The 15,868-nt window shown below is 36.1% G+C and overlaps 3 protein-coding genes across 3 annotated transcripts; 1 reads left to right on the plus strand and 2 right to left on the minus strand.

Annotated features, from left to right (window-relative positions):
- Positions 1 to 1,042: 1,042 nt before the first annotated feature.
- LOC106358821 lies at positions 1,043 to 3,121 on the minus strand. Its single transcript, XM_013798620.1, has 3 exons — positions 2,484 to 3,121; positions 1,505 to 2,391; positions 1,043 to 1,461 (listed from the first exon to the last, which is right to left on the minus strand). The coding sequence occupies exons 1-3, from the start codon at positions 3,119 to 3,121 to the stop codon at positions 1,043 to 1,045; spliced, it is 1,944 nt and encodes a 647-aa protein (XP_013654074.1).
- Positions 3,122 to 11,622: 8,501 nt separating this feature from the next.
- LOC111209384 (uncharacterized protein At4g04775-like) lies at positions 11,623 to 12,169 on the plus strand. Its single transcript, XM_022709241.1, has 3 exons — positions 11,623 to 11,662; positions 11,812 to 11,888; positions 11,972 to 12,169. The coding sequence occupies exons 1-3, from the start codon at positions 11,623 to 11,625 to the stop codon at positions 12,167 to 12,169; spliced, it is 315 nt and encodes a 104-aa protein (XP_022564962.1).
- A 250-nt stretch (positions 12,170 to 12,419) lies between these two features.
- Positions 12,420 to 15,706, minus strand: LOC111209733. Its single transcript, XM_022709749.2, has 5 exons — positions 15,532 to 15,706; positions 14,288 to 15,274; positions 13,880 to 14,219; positions 12,735 to 13,794; positions 12,420 to 12,654 (listed from the first exon to the last, which is right to left on the minus strand). Exons 1-4 carry the CDS (start codon positions 15,534 to 15,536, stop codon positions 12,745 to 12,747), a joined length of 2,382 nt encoding a protein of 793 aa, XP_022565470.2. The 5' UTR covers positions 15,537 to 15,706; the 3' UTR covers positions 12,420 to 12,654; positions 12,735 to 12,744.
- Between the last annotated feature and the right edge of the window lie 162 nt (positions 15,707 to 15,868).

Here is a 15,868-nt window from a genome sequence, read left to right on the forward strand (position 1 = left end):
CTGATTCGATTTTTGATTTGTTATGTTCTTTTTTTGTCTGATTCGATTTGTTATGTTCTTTTTTTTACTGATTCGATATTCAATTGTGTAGGACAAACATGCTGTTTTTTCATTCGATTTTGTTTCTCCTAACTTGATTTTCGTTTCTATGTAGCGAAAGAAGGAAAATCATTTATTTAAGTGGGTTGATGACGCCCTGCTTGATGAGATTCGAAGGGTAGAGGCTGAGCAAGGGAGAATTGTCGAAGAGATTGAAGATCTGAAAAGTAGTATCACACAGACAATAGAAGAAGAAGTTAGGAAGCAGAAAAATTCACTCGAATTAGGTTGCCTAGGAAGCATTCTATGGCTTTTTGGAAGATTAAGAAGCCAAGAATGAGTGAACTCAGTCTACTGGTTCTAAATATCTTCTTCTTAGTGTTTTCTTGTCGTCTTTACTAGTCTACTGGTTCTTAGTATTGGCTTCAATTTGTGTTTTGTTGTTACATTGTTTGTGTCGACTTAACAAGTCTAGTGGTTCTTTATATTTTGTGCTCAGTGTTCTGTTCTTACAATCCACCTTCCTTGTTGAAAAATCGGGCAGCAGCTATTGTCAAACAAACTCAAACTCAAATTCAAACTCAAACTCAAAAGCATAGCTGAACATAACATAACTAAACAAACAGAGAGATAGAGAAGTGATGAGAAAATAATGTCAATATATAACAATGAAACTGAGAAAATAATCATACGAGAATTATCCAAAGTATAACAATCAAAATAAAAACAAAGTTGATTGTTTTTAGAAGAAAAAACCATACGAGACAAGGCAATACTGCACTTTCAAACATCACAACTTGCATACTTGAACAGACCAACCTGTAACAGAAATATCCATACATGAAACACAATTAAATCGAGATTGAAAAACATATAAACGAACTTGCTATATAAGCTGACCCTTACCATATGTGACTGGCTATATTGGTATTTTACAAGTTGCTCTGTTGTGCCCACTAATACCACATCTACTACACTTGCGAGGCTGCCTCTTTTGTGATGTTTACGATGACCGAATTTTATCTTCAACAGTATCATATCTGCGTTTTCTATTCTTTCCAACTGATTTTCTTGACTCTGGTGGTAGCACATTGACCACGACAACATCTTCTGGCATGGACCAAGCATCCTCAGGAACAACAATAGGATTGATGCTTTCATGATAAGCTTCTCGCCAAGCTTCTGTAGTGTAAAATAAATCAGTCAACGTGTGTGGCTGTCTGCCAACATGAAAACCAGCTATAATTGCGTGCCGACAAGGTATCTTCATCAGGTTGTACTTCCCACATGAGCAAGTATTTCTATCCAAATCAACTAAGCAGTCGATTTTATCACCTCTAACAAGCAATTGATCATCGCTGACAGGGTAAACTACAAATCTTTTCCCTTTCTCGGTTCTCCTTTCAATCTTTTTCTCCACATCTATGGTAAGAGGATGATTATGCTTTGAAATCTTTTTTCTTACGGTTATAAAACCACCGAGTCAGCATCTCCCTGATACTGTCCAACAAGGGAATAATTGGATACTCTCTCGGCGAACGCAAAACAGAGTTGATGGATTCGGCAGGGTTTGTTGTCCTTATGTCATATCTATATCCAGAGAATTGACATCTTGCCCACTTTTGGATTTCAGCATCCCTTAGGTATTTTCCAATTGCCGGACTGATATTACACACATTAGCAAATATCTTTTCAAACTCAGCAACTCTATAAACCTTTGACGCCTTTGCAACCAACCCAACAAGTCCTTTCCCATGGTAATATGTTACCACATTATTCAACAAATGATGAATGCAAATACCATGTTTAGCTGTTGGATACACAGTCTCAAGCGCCTTAGCAATGGCCGCATGTCTGTCCGAAATGAAAGCCAAATGATGATCATCAGCAATGACAATATTTAGTTGTCTTATAAACCATTCCCAAGAATTTTCGTTCTCTGAGTCGACTACTCCGAATGCAAGAGGATACAAATTAGAATTTCCATCTACGGCAGTTGCAACCAATAGAACTCCTTTGTATTTGTTCTTCAGAAAAGTGCCATCAACAACAATAACCCTCCTTATGACTCTGTTAAATCCTCGTATCGATTGCCCAAATGCAATAAACAGGTACCGAAATCTCCCTTTGATGTCAATCTCATACGATGAATGTGTACCCGGATTAGCCTCTCTCAGCATGTGCAAGTATTTCGGTATTTTTCCATAACTTCTCTCTGGTATACCTCTAACAGCATTAACCGCATATTCACGAGCATCCCATGCTAAAGATTTTGTGATCTCATAGCCATGATCCATAAGCATAATCTGTATTATATCATTGCATTTCGGCCCTTCCTTAACCCCTTCATACCTATGCATAATCAGACTACCTATAGTTTGGCCGAAGCAGTCCTACCCGGATTGGTTTTGCTTGAAGGTGCGCATGTATGTTCACCGACATACTTTTTGATAATGAAATATGCATAATCCTTCAAACACTCTGCTCGAACACACCAATTGCATGCATTATCCTCACATCTAACATACCAAAGCTGTCTATCCGTTTTGATAACCTCGTAGTGAAAGTTATGCTTCATTGCACATATCTCGAAAGTCGCCTTCAGTAAAGTTTTGTTCTCAAACAATTGCCCCTTCTTAACAACATTGAGCACAGAAAACTTTGACATCTTATGTATGTCTTCTTTGGCCGAGATCATGGTATCAGCATGATAGGCATCCTCATCAACTTCGACTCTGCTAATCTTTTCTTTCTTTTTCTCGCACTGCCTCTCAACAAACACAGGAGCTGGTTCGTTCCCCCAATCAACCGAGTTTCCCTCCTTTTGAGCAGTACTTGAATTAGCTGGCGACTTGTTAAGATCAAAGTCTGGTTCATTCAGATTCTCAACTTTGGCTTTAGATGTTACACACAATCGAGTAGAAACACACTTTTGAACAAAACCAACAAAATTTTGAAGCTGTCGATCATTTGCAATGATCATAGGTGGACAAGTTGATGTATTGATCAACTCAGTAGGTAGATAACTCAACTCCAAATCGGGTAAGCTATCTTCTTCCATATCAAAATCCTCCAAAACCATTCTTTTAAAAACCTCTAAGGTAGAACTTGATTCCAATAACAATAGCCTAGCTCCTTTCTCATCAGCCGAAAAAACCCATCCCGTGGTTGCTCCAAACTTCCAAACACCACATGTTGTATAGATATGCATCATAGAACAAGAGTTTGTGAAAATCACAAGACAAACTATAGAGAAATCATAGGAAAATCATAGATTGGTGAAGAAGAACATTAAAAATCATTTTTTTTTATTTTTCACGAAGCAAATCAATGAAAACACGTTTTAGGAAGTTAGAATATTTTTAGAATATTTTTAAAAGGGCAACTTCCTTAATTTTCGAAAATACAGTTTTTTTATCCGTAGAAGGTACTTTCTACACTGTGTAGAACATAACAAAATTCCAGAATGTAATTTCTACACTAAGTGAACGTTCGCGTATGTTTTAGATTTTGCATTCCGGATAACTTAGAATACTCAATAAAAGTAGAAACATTTTTCTGAATAAAAGTAGCGATCATTACAAATAGTAGAATTTGTATTCCCCATATTTAGAATTATAGTAAAAAGTAGTTTGTACGTTCTAAAACAAGTAGATGGATGTTTTCATTCTAGAATTCACTTTCTACTCACCCGTTTTGTGTAGAAACAGAATTCTACTTTTAGTAGAACGTAATTTAAAAACATGATTTATTATGTTTTTCAACCCAAAAAATATGTGTTTGTGTAAATGGGTGTTTTATTAATTGTTTATATTTTTAATAATTTTTTTGATTCTTATAACTATTTATTTCATTAATTTTAACATATGGAAAGGATAAAAAGAGAAAAAATAAAAAAAGTGGATTTATACCATAGGGACAACTATGCTGTTTTCTTGTTCTCTTTTGGCAATTTTCTCAAAAATTAATGATTTGTTTAATCTAAATACACAATTTTAAAATGACTTATATTAAAAAACGGAGCGAGTAATAAAAATCAAATATTCGTAAGTAGAACCTATCAGACACCGACGACGACGTCACAATGTGGTCAAATATTATAATGTCTAGTTATATTCTAGAAGACTAATTGATGGCTCTGAAATCTCAGTTAATTTCTCTTAACCTTTCCCAAAAACATTTTTTCGTTTGTGAGATTTCTGAAGGCGTCATTTTTCTAATACAATCAAGAAAATAACATTTATCTAACATGGAGAGATCACCTGATTTCCAAATCACGATTCCTAAACTATATTTTAAATCTTCTTACTGAATGTGCGACAAGTTTCAACGAATGTAAATGAGGCTGTTGAAATCTGCGAAAACGAACATTGAGTAAAAAAGCGTTTTTGACTTCTGCATGGACACACAAATTTACAAAGACGATGATACACTAAAATATGCAACTAAATAAACAATGTATGTTAATCACGACCAAATCTTAGACTATAATGCGATTTGTGGGTTGTTGGGGAAGAATACCAATTACTAAACTATACTACTAAAACAAAAAAAACCAAACGTTAATCCATGGTTGTTTTGATATAATAATACGAAAAATGTAAATGATTAAGGAGGTGGTTGTACCGTACATGCATGGAGCTGGTGAGAGGAAGAAGAAGAAGATTGAGAAGAGAGGTGTCGGCGTTTTGGTTACTGCAAAGTGACACCATAACTAATTACAGCCCACAAGTCTTTGTCCCTTCTTCATCTCTTTCTTTTCTGTCTTACGGAACTAATGCATTTAATTATTTAAATACTATAATCGTGTTAACGTACAATTATCAGAATACGTTTAAACTATATTATGTTCTGCAAAAACCTTGGTAAGCGCTTTCATCGATTATTAATTCCCGGTGGGACTATGACAAACCAGCTTTATCATATTTTTATAACCCCTACGAACCAATGTTGAGAAAAACAATATTCACGTGGAGCTCAATTATTCTCAGGCGACTTTGCTTTTGCCCCCCAAGGGATCCTTTACTGAAAATCTAATTAATATTATATGGCCCATATAACAAGGTCTTTATAGGATACCTATAGGAGTTTGCGGAAGCGGACGGTGCGATTTCAAGCGTTATTAAGTATTTTGCATGATTGGTTCAATATTTGAAAATTGTTACGTTTACGGGTCATTTTTGACTGGTTTATCCACAAATGCAAAAATTAATTAATAAAAATTTAATTAATAGACAAAAAATTAATTATAAAATTGATAATTTTAAAGCCCAATAATAAAATAATAAATATTAAAACTATATATATATAAACCATATTATTATAATAAATATAGAAATTAAATTTACTATGATATTATCTCAATTTTAAAAAAATATTTAAAATTATTAAAAGTTATTATAAAAAATTTATATATATTTAAACCATATTATTATAATATAAATATAAATTATATTTATAAAATCATAGTATTAAAATATATATATATATTAGCATTTATATTATAAGAAAATATTTTAAAATATTTATTTTTATATTTATATAATTTTATAAAAATAAAATTTACTTTTCCGCAAACGCAAACACTAGCTAAAACCAAATTTTGATTTTGAGAGGTTTGGAATGGTGTAAAGCAGTTCTAAAAATAAAACAAATTAAGAATGTATAAAGCAACACCAAAGGATCAGAGAACCAAAAGCAATCATTTATAAGACTTCTCAAATAACTGTCAAGTCGTGTTCGTTTCTTAGCCGCAAGACGCAGCGGAAGCGACCAAAAATTAAACGGGAATCACGGCAACACACAACACTGATGACCGCAGCGGCAATTAACAACATGCAACACCGATGACGCAGCAGCAGTATACGGGACACTGAAATTTTTAGCGGCACAGACATCTCTTTTTTTTGTGACTTTGGAAATCTGTTGGTTACTTTAGCTTCAGATTCTATTATTTTGATCATCTTCACTGTGCTTTTCCTTGCATCTCCCACTGCGTCTAGCGGTAAACGAACACGGCTGGTATCCATCATTTCTTCTTCTTCTTTTGTTAAAGGATCTTTTAGAACATTTCTCTTGTTTTAACTTTTAAGAGTGACGAAGTGACAAAAAAAAAAAACTTTTAAGAGTGACTTTAATAAATTTTATTGTTTTCTTAAATGCAAAGAGAAATACATAAAATGTTTAATATGAGGTATGATCATTGAATTTTTTATGAAAATGCTAATACTAATAATTTTTTTAAAAAATAATATATGAAATATAAACATTGTATAGTGACATTGTCTAATATGAGTATATGACACTTAAACAATACTATTATACAATTATTATACGATACATATACTATCAAATATAATATATTTAATAATTTTGTTATATAAATCAAATTGAAAGGTTGACAAAAAAAAAATCAAATTGAAAGACAAATAAAAAAATCCGTGTCAGTCAAATTCAAGTTTATCTTAATTATCCCTAACTCTAAACACACGAGTGAAATGCCTCGCACATGCACAAACTTGTCTCTCAGCAGCTTTGTACCTTCTTGGTGAACATGCGTGCTGTTTCCATGTAAGAAAAACGTCACGATGTTTGGCTGTATATACCAAAAGGAAAATGACGTATAAAGAAACTTGCACAAAAACCCAAATACTGTATAGTGTATGCTTTTGCCGAAACCTCGGCATCTTCTTTCTGAAACCCTAGACCGACTTTATCGCGGACTCTTAGCTGAGTTTTTAAGAGAAATTAGCCATTTAATTAATTCAAAACAAAATAAAAAGCCCATTACCGATCCTTAATGAAAGTGTTTTGGGAGCGTTTTTAAAGTTGGTTTTAACATCGGCTTGGAAAGCGTAGAATTTTATTTTTCTTTTCTTTTTTCTCTCATTTGTGTCAGTTTCTTGTTTTCTCTGACCCAAAGGAGACGTTCGAAACGGCGATCGAAGCCGCGATAGACGATGACTCTCCTCACGGCGTCTCCTCCAGCGGCTGTGGTCTTTTCCGTCAGAAGACCGATCGACGACGACTGTCTCTGTCCTCATCGTCTTCTCCGTCAGAGACCGATCGAAACCCACCACGGACGACTACTCTCTCCATCGGCATCATCTTCTCCGTCAGAAACCGATCGAAACCCATCACCGAAGGCTACACTCTTTGTGTGGTGAATGCATCGCTGGTGAAGACCCGTATCATTAAGATAATCCCCATCCATCGTCCAATCAATATTAGATACATCTCTGCTTCTGCTTAATTAAGCTCCATTCAATCTTATCTGTATGATTTGAGAGGGTAGATCTATTAGGTTTTCTTGGAATATAGCGATCACGGTGGTGTTTTGGTGTTTGATCGAAATCGATTACATGTTTATTAGGTTTTGTCTGATTGTTTAGTTAAAAAGTCATGAGGATACACTGACATTAATCTTCACACTAGTGTTCTGTTATGATCTGTGAAGGCGTATGAACTAGGATGTTGTTGAAAGATTAATTACGGTTTGTGTTGATTGCTTAATAGCATTCGTTAAAACATCATTTGTCGAAATGTAGTATCTGTTGTAATATAACTTGTAAGATTCATTACAGTTCGTGTTGATTGAAAGATTAATTATAGTTTGTGTTGATTACAGTTTGTGTTGTTAATTATGGCAGGGACTTTTGTCATTCTATGGACTCTTGTTGTCTCAGAGGCTTTGACCTCTCAACTGAAGCTCCTCCTCCTGTAACTTCAAGAAGCAACCACTACACAAGACTCTCAGTGAGGTTAGTGCAGCTCCTCATTCGCTTACTTTTTACTAATTGATTTCGTCTGGCTAGTAGTTAGGTTAATTAAATGCTTGTTAGAGTTAGGACTGTGTGGTAGTAATTGCTTAGATGAATGCTGCTCTTAGTGTTCCATTAGGACTGTGTGGTAGTGATAAATAAGTTAGATAGATGTCTACTCATCTCAACTCAACTAAACTCAAAGAGTAATGGCAATTAAAAGACATGTATCCAACTTGATCTTCTTCTTCTCTTTTCCTCTATAAAAAGTTGCTTTCTCTCTTTCTTTTTCATCTTTTAACACGGTCTTCTTCTTCTCTTTTATTCTTTATGAAACACATTTCTTCTACCTTCTCTATTCTCTGACATTTCAGTCCCGCAATTTTGTTGACCTTTTAAACAGTTAACAAGATTCATTCCTTCCTGAACAGTCACCAACCTCCATTCCTTCCTGTCCTTATGCGAGTTTTTCGCATGGTGGTGAGCTCCGATCATCACAGCTCCATGTGTTCAGTACTCAATGTACTGAACCTTCAAGCTTCTGTGAAGACTCACCTACAGAGCGGAGGGAAAGAAATAAGTGGACAGTCACAGATGATCTAGTGCTCATTAGCGCATGGCTAAACACTAGCAAGGACCATGTGGTTGGAATCAAGCAAAAAGCGAGTGCTTTCTGGCAACGGATTGCAGCGTACTTCGCAGCAAGTCCAAAGGTGGCAAGAGGTGAAACACGAGCAACCATTCAGTGTAAGCAAAGGTGGCATAAGATCAACGATCTTGTATCCAAGTTTTGTGGAGCCTATGCGGCTGCAACAAGACAGAGAACAAGTGGTCAGATCGAGGTTGATACTGTAAAACTGGCACACGAAATATTCTACAAGGATCAGAAGATTAAATTTAATCTTCACCATGCTTGGGAGGAGCTGAGGAATGATCAGAAATGGTGTGAAGTTGCTAGTAGCAAGCGCGATGTAAGTGGTAAGAAGAAAAAGTGTGATGATGGAGCACAATCAGAAAGCTCTCAAGCAACTTCCAACCTCGGTGATGAACCAACCAACCGACCTCCTGGCGTTAAGGCAGCCAAAAGAGCCTCTGGTAAGAGAAGCATCGCAGATAGCCAGTCGGCCTCTGAGTATCAGACCATGTGGTCTATTAAAGAGAGAGACTTGGCAGCGAAGGGGAGACTTTCGAAGATGGGTTTGCTTGACAGGCTCATTGGCAAGAAAGAACCTCTAACTGAAAATGAAGAAGCACTAAAGAATAAGATAATTTCAGAGATGTTGGGTTAATTCTGTTTGTGGTCTGTTTCTGGTCTTTGGTCTAACTCTCTTCGGTTTTATGATCTGTTTGTGGTCTGTTTCTGGTCTATTTGTGGTCTGTTTGTAGTCTGTTTCTGGTCTATCTGTCTTTGGTGTATATGAAATATTGTGTTGATGTTAATGTCAAATATTGTTTCAATGTTAATGTGAAATATTATTTCAATGTTCGAAATATCTTTCTTTGGACTTGATTGATGCATTTACATTTATATGATTGCATGACCATTTGGTTATTCACGACAAAGGTTTCACGTCTTCAGGAGATGGTGTCATTACACAAGAGAAGTCACGAGTTGTGTATGTGTACTCAAGTGAAGTTGCGATGTTTGTCTGTTAGTGTCACAAGTTGTTTGTAGTTTAGTGTCACAAGCTGTCTGTAAAAATGCTTATTATTAAACGCTTCAAGTTGCTTCTTATAACACGTTTGAGGGAGAGGGAGTAGATGATGACAAATTTGATCAATATTTTGATCAAACTTTCGAAATTTTTTCCATTGATCCAGAAGAAGAAAGAAAAAAAAGGAAAAAACGAGTTCATATCATGCGGAATCGTGAAGAAGACGATGTACGTTTACGGAATGATTATTTCAGTGAAACTCCAACATACCCTGAAAATCTATTCCGACACTGATTTAGAATGAACAAACCATTGTTCATGCATATTGTTGATCGACTCTCCAATGAAGTTGAATTCTTTCGACAAAAGAAAGATGCTCCCGAACGGCTTAGTCTCTCTCCACTACAGAAGTGTACAACAGCCATTCGTGTCTTGGCCTATGGTACTGCAGCTGATGCTGATGACGAATACCTCCGACTCGGTGCAACGACAGCTCGGTTATGTGTGGAACATTTTGTGGAAGGAATAATATATTTATTCGGCGATAAGTACCTCAGAAGACCAACACCGGCTGATCTTCAACGTCTACTTTATATTGGTGAGCAACGTGGCTTTCCTGGGATGATAGGGAGCATCGATTGTATGCATTGGGATTGGAAGAATTGTCCCACCGCTTGGAGAGGTCAATATTCTCGTGGTTCGGGAAAACCCACAATCGTTTTAGAGGCGGTTGCTTCGTATGATCTATGGATATGGCATGCGTTTTTTGGACCTCCAGGTACCTTAAATGATATCAATGTTCTTGATCGCTCACCTGTTTTTTAAGACATAATAAAAGGTCAAGCTCCGCAAGTCACTTACTCTGTCAAAGGAAGAGAATATCATTTGGCTTACTATCTTACCAACGGAATTTATCCAAAATGGGCAACTTTTATCCAATCTATTCCAGTACCACAGGGTCTGAAAGTGGCTTTATTTGCTAAGCATCAAGAAGCTGTCCGAAAAGATGTCGAGCGTGCTTTTGGAGTCTTGCAAGCTCGATTTGCCATTGTTAAAAATCCATCACTTTTTTTGGATAAAGCCAAAATTGGGAAGATTATGCGAGCATGTATAATACTCCATAATATGATAGTAGAAGATGAACGAGATGGATACACTCATTTTGATGTTTCAGAGTTCCAACAAAGAGAAGACACCGGAACTTCACATGTCGATCTCACGTATTCTACATATATCCCTTCAAATATCGCCAATATGATGGGTATTCGAATTAGAATTCGTGATAGACAAATGCATCAACAGCTTAAAGCTGATTTGGTTGAACAGATATGGCATAAATTTGGACGTGATGGGTACAACTACTAAGCTCGGATGTTTTTTCCAAATTATTCTCGATTATTGTACTAGTATTTATTTTTATGTTTTTTAAAAAAAATCTATTTTTGAAATGTTATCTTTTAATATGTTTAAATTAATAAATAAATTTTATCTTTAAAAAATTTTTTTTTTTTTTTAAGAACCCCTAATTAAGAAACTCCCATTGGACCGCTCCAAATGGGAGTTTCTTAACTATGGTTCTTAACCCTACTTAAGTACATTTAAAATATTAAATAATCATTAAGAAACACACTTAAGGATCAAGGGATAAACATGCTCTTAGAACATGATTAATGAGAGTTTCTAGGTGGAGTTCTTAGCGGAATATAAGAATCGTCTCTTAACTTTTAATAAAAAAAAAAGCTAAGAACCACCTTTTAAATATCTTAAAAAATAAAAGCCATCAAAGCTGAGAGAAAGGGAATAATGATGGGAAATCGGCTAATTCAGGCATCAACAGAGCGATGCGGTCCCGATCAGTACATTAACATGTCAGATGTGCGAAAACATACATCAACACATCATTTATTCAAATTTCATACATCAACACGCAAACAATAGTCTTATCATACACTTATCGTGTTTCCGTTAGTTTATCATTTACGGTGGCTTGTGTGGGGTTAACGGGTGATTACGTGGTTTTAAAGGATAATTACGTGGATATATTACAGAAACATTAATAGAAAACGACGTCGTTTTGACGTTTTCAGAAACAAAAACATCATCTTCCTCATTGAATCCTAAATCGCGACAGAAAGAAAAGAATAGAAGTCTGAGAGAGAGAATCACAAATGTTGAGCTCATCGAACCCTACGTCCTCCTATGGTACAGGTAACAGTCACGATTTAGTCTCCAATGAATTTTTAGGTGTATTTCAAGGTTGTTTAATTAAGTTCGGATTGAGCAGCCATGAGCACAAACTGGAGCCGCAAAAGAAAGAGAAAGAGGGTTTCCTAGATTTTGTAAGAAATGTGGAGCAGGCTTTGTGATCTATACTTCAAAAACCACCAAGAACCCAGTAAGGCTTTTCCATTGTTGTCCTAATGGTAGTGAAGAGGTAAAAAAATTATTGTCTATGTTCCATGGTTGTCTGATTTGAGTATGTTTTATTTAGCTAAAGTGAATGATTTTCTTGTGTAGGATAAAAATCATATGTTTAAATGGACAGATGAAGCTTTTGTAGAAGAAATTGAGGATATGAAGAGCTTGTTTGATGAAAAGTTCGGCCATTTCGAGCTTCAAAATCAGAGATGCGAAGATCTAATAAGAAGCTATGACAAAAAGATTGAAGATTTGACTGATGCTTTAACTGGATTTGGGAATGAAATAAAGAGATGAAAGAGTTGGTTCATGGGTATGAGAAAGATGTGAAGACCTTGAAAAAAATGGCAATTTGTGGAGTTGGAATGATGATTGGGTATTACTATTTTGCTATGTAGTTATGTGGAAGACTGGAATGAATGTGCTTGTCGGATTATTTGGTTTTTGCTAGTTTCGGATTGTTGGATTTTCCAAGTGTTAACGAATTGTATTATGAATTTGTCTTGTAGTATGATATTCGAATTGTTGGTTTTTAAGATTATCTACTGTCTTGAATCATAAAATAGTCAAAACATAAGAAGTTTTGAAACACAAGATTGTCATAACATAATAAGTTTTAGATTAGATATAACAACATCTTAAGTCACACATAAAGAAGCCGATAAAAGTCTAAAACAGCCAAAACCAACATTTTCTTTACTAAGCTGCTTCCTAATACACTTAAATCACCAAAAACTATTATCAAACTTTAGGCTGCCTTGTTCTTGAAAATACATGAGAACCTGAAAAAGAATCAAAAAGAGGGTTGTTACAAGCTTCTCACATTTTTGATGATGAGTGAAATGTGATTAGAAGAACAAACCTGAAGTTAGTCATGTTTGCATTGGCTGACTTGGTCCTGGAGCTTCACCTTGGTCAAATGACATTGACTCACTTTGTGATCGGTGTTTCTTCTTCCTCGGATAAACCTTCCTCGACTTGTTAGGGACTCCATCATACTTACAATGCAGTGCATTATGCTCAGCCATACCACATCGATAACAATGAATCACCTTCAAGTGCCTAGATACTTTTTTTCCTTTAGTAGGAGACTCGTAAATTCCCTTCTTCCTTTTCTGTGGATTCTTCTTTCTACCTTTGTCATTGTCTCTAGGTGGCGGGTCAAGTTTAGGACCAGTAGCTTCCTTCCAGAATTTCATTCCTTCAACAGGAGAGATAGAGTTGCTATACTGCTTTTTCCAAGTAGTAGTCAAGTAACAATCGGCCACATAATCCTCTGCTTTCAATTTTTTATCCACAAAGACCTTCAGTGCATGCCGACACGGAATCCCTGTGACATCCCACATTCTGCAAGTACAGGTTATGTTCTCGATATTGACTGAGTAAGATACTGATTTTTCAGACACTTCAGAAACACCATTTGGGCCAGGAGTGCGTTTCTTATACCATTTACTGCGTTCTTCATCCTCAGCAGCTATTGTGTTTGCCACTTTTAAACTGTATTTAGCCTTATACTTGGTGAGCTTGTTCTTCCTCAACTCAATCCTAACCATGGCTTGGCGTCGCATGGTTTCTAGCATCTCTACCAGTGGGAGAGACCGAGCTTTCTCCAGACCACTATTGTAAGATTCAGAGAAGTTATTGAGTGCATCTTCACAGCTAGAAGTAGTCTTGAAGAAGGCACGACAACAAGTAGTAGGATACCTCGTCATCAAATCATCATATACTTGAGTGTCAAATGCCTTAACCTTCTTCAATGCCACCTTATAATCACCTTCATTAAAACTGTTTGAAACTCCCCAAAACAGTTTCTTAAGCCGAAGTTTATTTGAGTGTATCTTCTTTTGGTTCCCATATACGTGTCTAGCACACATACGGTGCTCCACCGTAGGAAGTTCCTCTTCTACGGCCTTTATGAGTCCCTGAAAATATGTAAATAGCTTTATTTTGTCAGCAGTAACCATGAAACAAAGTAATTAAACAGACGGTAATGAAACATGTAAATACCTTCTGCTTGTCTGAAATCCGTGTAAAACCATCACCATCTTCAAGGTTCAAGTCGGTTTTCAATAGTTGAATGAACCATTTCCAGTTGTCAGCGCTCTCAACGTCGACAACTCCCCACGCAACAGGATAAATTTGGTTGTTCGCATCTCTTCCTACTGCTGCAAGCAGTTGTCCAGCTGATGATGACTTCAAAAAACAACCATCGATCCCAAAAATAGGGCGACAGTGAGCTCGCCATATTGTCCTAAGTGCTTCGAAGCAGACATAAAATTTATCAAAGATTTCAACTCCATCCTCTCTAGTTGTCGTGACCAGATCAACTGTAGAACCCGGATTCGATCTGTGATGATCAAATGTTAGTTCACATAATACTCTTAATAAACAAAACAAGTCACCAAGAAAACTTACATAAGAATTTGCTCTTTGTAGTCATTCATCCTTGCAAATTGTTGATCAAACTCATCGTTTATCATATCTAGTGCTTTCTTCCTCGCCTTCCGAGCAATATCATGAGTGACTGTTAATCTGTAGCGGTCTTGAATGATGTTTTGGATGACCCTCGCCGGCAACGTCATATCATTTCTAACCCCGTTTATCAGTAGCTCAGCAATAACTTGGTCAGTTAGTAATCTGCAACACCCGTCAGGAGTACAAGAGTGCTCTTCTTGATATGTTTTCACCATATACTTCTGCACCGATTTCTCGAGCGAACAATATATTCTCCAGCCACAAGGAATATCACCCACTACAGCACATCTTGCCTCACTAATTTCATTTCCCCATCTCGTATATTTGACATTCCATCCTCCTAACAACGCATATTCCAACACAGCTTCCTTGAACTCGTTAATACTCTCAAAAACTTGCATGATCTTCAACTCTCCACTTCCTCTTCTCCATCTCTCATACTCACCACCGATATTTTCTTCCTCATCATCCGAGTTTGGAGGAGTATCTCTAAGAGCTTCATTATCCTCTGCCTCATCAACAAACTCAGCAACAATTGCTTCCACACGTTCTCGACCATTTTTTTCTTGATTTGACTCTGCCTCATTCTCACAGCCTCTGTTTGCATCCTCCTCATCCTCACTGTGAGCATTTTCGTGCTCCATATACAACTCAATAAGCTTATTCCATGGTGCAGCCCTACACAAGTTCTGAAAATTTGTGTCTCCATCACATAAGACCTTCAGATCACTCATGTCTTCGTATGGCAGCTTGTACCAAATCTGTTGCTTGTACATATATACTATTTCAGCTGAAATAATGCCACTAAACAGACTGTGAGGCACAGATTGTAGATAATGGCTTCTCCCTCCTACATAGCAAATTGCTCCTTCTTTTTGTTCAAACCTCCCCTCATAGTTTACAATGAAAGTGGCGTCGATATCACCACTGAAACATTACAAAACAACATATGTTTGACATAAGAACACAAAACAACTTCATTGACACATATAATCGAACACCTTATGTGCATTATATGTTTTCACAGCTTATTACAATTAATCTCGACTACTCTTGTTCCCAACACACTCTAATAGTGTGAATTTAACATTCTTAACATGAATTTCTCAATTCGTGATTCGCAATTCCTCATTTATATGAGTTTCAGACACATTCCAATGTTGGTGATTTAGAAAGAGAGGTATCTCATCTTGGAGATCTCAAGCTGATGTCACTCTGGTTTTTCCTCTGATTATTTATTTGGCTTTCGATTTCTTGTGATTATATCTTCTGATTTTTCACCAAATTCTCTTATGCTCTATCATGAACCTCTGTCGCCTCTGTCGAAAGGGAAATAGAAAATTTTTGTTTTGTTTTATTGGGAATTAGAAAACGACGTTGTCTCATTAAAGATTTATTTTTATTATTTTCTAAAATTAATATAGTGACAATATATTATAGAAAAGCCACGTAATTAATTCAAAACGAACAGTTTAGTTCCCATGTCACGGCTGAATAACGGAAAATGGGTGTATGATAAGA

The sequence above is a fragment of the Brassica napus genome, chromosome C9, assembly GCF_020379485.1.
Source record: "Brassica napus cultivar Da-Ae chromosome C9, Da-Ae, whole genome shotgun sequence".
NCBI lineage: Eukaryota > Viridiplantae > Streptophyta > Magnoliopsida > Brassicales > Brassicaceae > Brassica > Brassica napus.

Bases quoted from the DNA above. Each gene is read 5' to 3' on its own strand.
- LOC106358821 (XM_013798620.1), bottom strand. From the start codon at position 3,121: ATGGTTTTGGAGGATTTTGATATGGAAGAAGATAGCTTACCCGATTTG. The intron at 2,392-2,483 runs GTATGTCGGTGA...GATTATGCATAG, and splicing joins GCATATTTCATTATCAAAAA to GTATGAAGGGGTTAAGGAAG. The intron at 1,462-1,504 runs GTAAGAAAAAAG...CTCTTACCATAG, and splicing joins GACTCGGTGGTTTTATAACC to ATGTGGAGAAAAAGATTGAA.
- LOC111209384 (XM_022709241.1), top strand. From the start codon at position 11,623: ATGTTGAGCTCATCGAACCCTACGTCCTCCTATGGTACAG. The intron at 11,663-11,811 runs GTAACAGTCACG...AATGTGGAGCAG, and splicing joins TACGTCCTCCTATGGTACAG to GCTTTGTGATCTATACTTCA. The intron at 11,889-11,971 runs GTAAAAAAATTA...TTTCTTGTGTAG, and splicing joins GTCCTAATGGTAGTGAAGAG to GATAAAAATCATATGTTTAA.
- LOC111209733 (XM_022709749.2), bottom strand. The intron at 14,220-14,287 runs GTAAGTTTTCTT...TGATCATCACAG, and splicing joins TACAAAGAGCAAATTCTTAT to ATCGAATCCGGGTTCTACAG. The intron at 13,795-13,879 runs GTATTTACATGT...ACATATTTTCAG, and splicing joins GGATTTCAGACAAGCAGAAG to GGACTCATAAAGGCCGTAGA.